Here is a 4,037-nt window from a genome sequence, read left to right on the forward strand (position 1 = left end):
CCAATGCTTCAGCACGTTTCGGCTATCAGTCTAAAGGATTAATCTGATCACTCTTAGTCAGATTTGATTGTTATCGCTAAGCTAAATTATTGACGTGCTTTAGTGCAGACAACAAAATAGATCACAGCGTGGCGTATGTATTCCGAGTGATTAGAGATTTCAAAATATAAAATAAATATTTTAAAATATTTGTCAGCTGTCAGGCAGATAGCTTTCTCTAAGCCAACCACCGGGGATGGAAATACGAGTAAAATGAACCACAAAGCTCGACGCCATCCTGAAACTAAGGAGAAGCAGCGTGAGTTTCATGCTTGCTTTTGCATGTTCTTTTCAAATGAGAGCGAAAATGTGTTGACCCTGTTTACTACGAACTAAAAAAGAAAGAAAGGAATGGTCGCACGTAAACATTCTAGGGACTGCGAAGTTTTCGCGATTTATTCAAGTGGTTTAGGTGGCCAATCTTCATGGACTTAATAGACGCGGCTAGCACATAGTGAGCTCTTCCAACGTAGGGACGTGCAGACTTAAGCAACACTGCCGAATCGTGGGCAGTTCTGGATTGCCCATAGCTAATCTCCGTGGCTGATAGCTGATCCTCGTTGTTGGAGTTTCTGATAGCGGAGCAACACTTCACTTGGTTGGCTTGATTGCCACCCAGTTAAGAAATACATGGCCAGAGTACTCCACTTTTCAAAATTTAAGTGGAGGTCTAACTTCATCTGCATTTTCTGGTTGCATGATGGCAAACTATTAGTATATATTTTGTTATACTAATATATTTTCAGTTTCTTTTTTTAGTTATAATACATCAAGAGAGTGAATAAATCTTCCCCATGTCACGTTCTTGGTAAACTCTTTCACGTAAATAGGAACATCATCATCATCACCATCATCCATAACAACGCATGCTGCCATCGGTCGACCGGCCGGTTACTCTCATCGAGGACGGTAGCAACGCCCGTCGGGGCAGCTTCTCAAAGCCCCGTCCGCTCGCCTGGCTTCCCGTGTTGCTGGTGTCGGCGCTGATTTCCTGTGCCTACTACGCCTATGTTCTGGTTTTCTGCCGGCTTATTGTCGCAGAAGAGAGCACAGCCAAGGCCGTAACGTTCGGCGCGAGATTTCATCTGCTTCTGTTCATGTGCATCTGGTGAGTCGCAGAGTGCCTAACCAGGACGTTCGTTTCTCTGGATCTGTGCACATGTTCTGGGTGTCACTCCTATACGTCTTCTTGCGCTTTGTTTTGCGCGTGCATGTTTCTACGGGAGTGAGAATATTCGAAATAAATAAATACTGAACGCAATATATTTACAAATGTACACAGGGAGTCCTCCAGCCGAGAGGGTGGAACACCGCAACCAACAACAACACGAGTAAAATTGCAATCATTATCTTCAAAGCCTCGATTGATGGAGCATAATTCCTTCTTGTTCGTCTCGACTTTTAACAATGTTAACAAGCTTATGGCATCTGATATCAAGGTAACTTGAGGAAGAATGTCATTGCCAACGTCACATAGCTCATTTTCTTTGCTATACAAGAACGTTGAGATCAACTACACAGATCCTGGGAAACGTGGTGCGATCGCTTTCGCATCAGGCTGATCACCTGCGCTCGTACCATCACTGCGTTCGTACGGAGCAAAAGCTTAACTTCGTAACAAACTTTAATTTGCTGCATCTCACCACCACCGTTTGGCATGCGCTTCAACTTCTTTCTTAGGAATTCAAATGAACGTCATGTTAGTTTCCATAGTCGCTGTAATCCAAACAGCCACCTCATATATCATCTTTCCCACCCTCAGTCATCTATACTCTGCACAAGTGTTTTGCGCTGTTGAATTTAGTATAATTTATTGTTTACGTCGTACTGTTCACGTGTCGTTTTACAGGTCGTACGCGAAGACGACGGCGACGGCGATTCCCGACGTTCCACCAGCGTACATGTTGTGCGTGGACCAGGAGCAGGTTCTGGCCAACTGTCAAAACGAGCGCACGCGGCATGGTCTGCTCGAGATGCTGGCATCACAGAAAGGCGTGTTCACTAGGGGGCCAGACGGTTCCGCGCGTCACTGCGTGTTATGCCATTTCCTCAAGCCGGACAGATGCCACCACTGCTCCACGTGCCGAAGGTGAGCCCGCGTACACTGTGCACTTTAACATAAGACGTCATCTGGTGCCTATAAAAAAGATTACTGCATCAATAAATGATTTTGTTAGCGATGCATGTTGACGCTGCTTAAAAAAAAGTCAAGAACCTACCCTTCGTTTGAGTCTCGTGCTCCTTTGATGTGTGATCTTTCTGTTCATAAAGTTTTCTCGTTCTGAGTGGCGTGTCAACTTTTTAGTCCTACAGTAAATGTGTATATGGACGCGTGCGTGAAATTAGTGACCCTGATAGAGCGGTTTTCCTCTTTGTCTGTCATTCCTAAAGTGCCTACAGTACACAGAACTGAGGATTAAAATGTTTTACGACCTCTCTCGCAGTTTATCAATATTCCACAAACGCAGACCTGCTATAAATATTTTCGCAGATGCATCAGGAAGATGGACCATCACTGCCCGTGGTTCAACAACTGCGTCTGCTTCAGCACCTACAAGTTCTTCTTGCTCACTCTCTTCTACATGGTTGCACTGTGCCTATACGGCTTGGCCACCCTGACAACCCACTTGGTTGAATGGTGGTCGGACGCGTGGCTTCGGAAGCCGTACGCTTTCCACGTGGGCTTCCTCCTGGTCGTGGGCACCGTGCTGGCCATCGCTCTCGGCTCCTTTCTCGCCATGCACCTTTTCATGGTGTCAAAGAACAAGACGACGCTCGAGAGGCTGAGCGACGCGACGTTTCAAGAACTCGGGGACTCGTTCGATCTCGGGAACCACTACGAAAACTTCGTAGAGGTGTTCGGTCCGCGAAAAATCACTTTGGATGATTCCAGTATTCACGTGTGTTGGTGACGGCGTCCGTTTCCCGACCAAGCTGCACCCCACGCGAGACACGGTCGAGCCTCGGGCGTCTGCCGTCGTGGTGAACTATTCTGCGGCTAACTACTGGATGGGGTCATCCGGTTTCGATAGCAGAGCTGACATCGTGATTATAGAACGATAATCGATTGAGGCCTCTAGAGACTCTTCTAAGAAACGTAACACGACTGAATTTTGATGGTTTTTTCTTTTGAATTACGTTCTCATATGACTCACAATAAGCGCATCGCATGCTCTTTGTTGCCAGAGCGTGGCGCTCCGTCTCCTTTTGTGCCAAGCTACACCACTTCTGTTCATTATATTTATCTTTGTTATATTATTTTGGTACATCTGCGAATCGAATAAAGGTCTTTCATAACCTTTCACGCCCCCCCCCTCTTCCCCCTTCTACCACTTTCCCCACCCCGAGCTTCGCACAGAACCAACTGAGCACAAATAAGGATTAATTTCATTTAGTAAAAATGACACCTCTTTTAGGATTCCCAAGATAGCCACACCGCTATCTCGACTCCACCTCATATGTCAAACAGGTACCATGCTGTGATCCAACGACATGCGCAGACCACTACCCTTCTCGTACGTAAAACCGCCTTTATGATAGGCCGAAATGAATACAGAAATGCTTCAAACGTGGAACGCACCCACTTTTGAGAAATGCACAATGAACTTATATGAAGTGACTAACAAAACTTTGTATATATATATAAATATATATATATATATTTATATATATATAGTAGATTCTAGTGAAGAGGAATGCCCACTACCCAAGCGACATGACACGTTCGCGCGAGGCGCGAGCTGGGCCTGCCTGGTTGCTGCTGCGACGACGCCCGTATATTCGGCCAGCTCTTGCTGCTTCTGTCCTGACGCTGCTACCTCTTATCGTCTTGCATTTACATTATATTTTGGCTGCTGCGGTTTACCCCGACCCTGAATTTGCGTAGCCGAAAGCTGCCGTCCGTCATGCCTGACGACGCTGTCTCCAGTCCCCCCCCCCGTGCTTCGCCACCCAGGGGCTGTCCCGGTGCTCAGCTCCTGCGTGAACCCGACATCTTC

The 4,037-nt window shown here is 46.6% G+C and overlaps 1 protein-coding gene across 1 annotated transcript; it reads left to right on the forward strand.

The window, feature by feature from the left end:
• The first annotated feature begins 208 nt into the window (after positions 1-208).
• Positions 209-3,250, forward strand: LOC142784611 (palmitoyltransferase ZDHHC2-like). Its single transcript, XM_075883036.1, has 3 exons — positions 209-1,147; positions 1,889-2,128; positions 2,531-3,250. Exons 1-3 carry the CDS (start codon positions 906-908, stop codon positions 2,949-2,951), a joined length of 903 nt encoding a protein of 300 aa, XP_075739151.1. The 5' UTR covers positions 209-905; the 3' UTR covers positions 2,952-3,250.
• Positions 3,251-4,037: the final 787 nt, after the last annotated feature.

Source organism: Rhipicephalus microplus, unplaced genomic scaffold (genome assembly GCF_043290135.1).
Source record: "Rhipicephalus microplus isolate Deutch F79 unplaced genomic scaffold, USDA_Rmic scaffold_15, whole genome shotgun sequence".
Taxonomy (NCBI): Eukaryota; Metazoa; Arthropoda; class Arachnida; order Ixodida; family Ixodidae; genus Rhipicephalus; species Rhipicephalus microplus.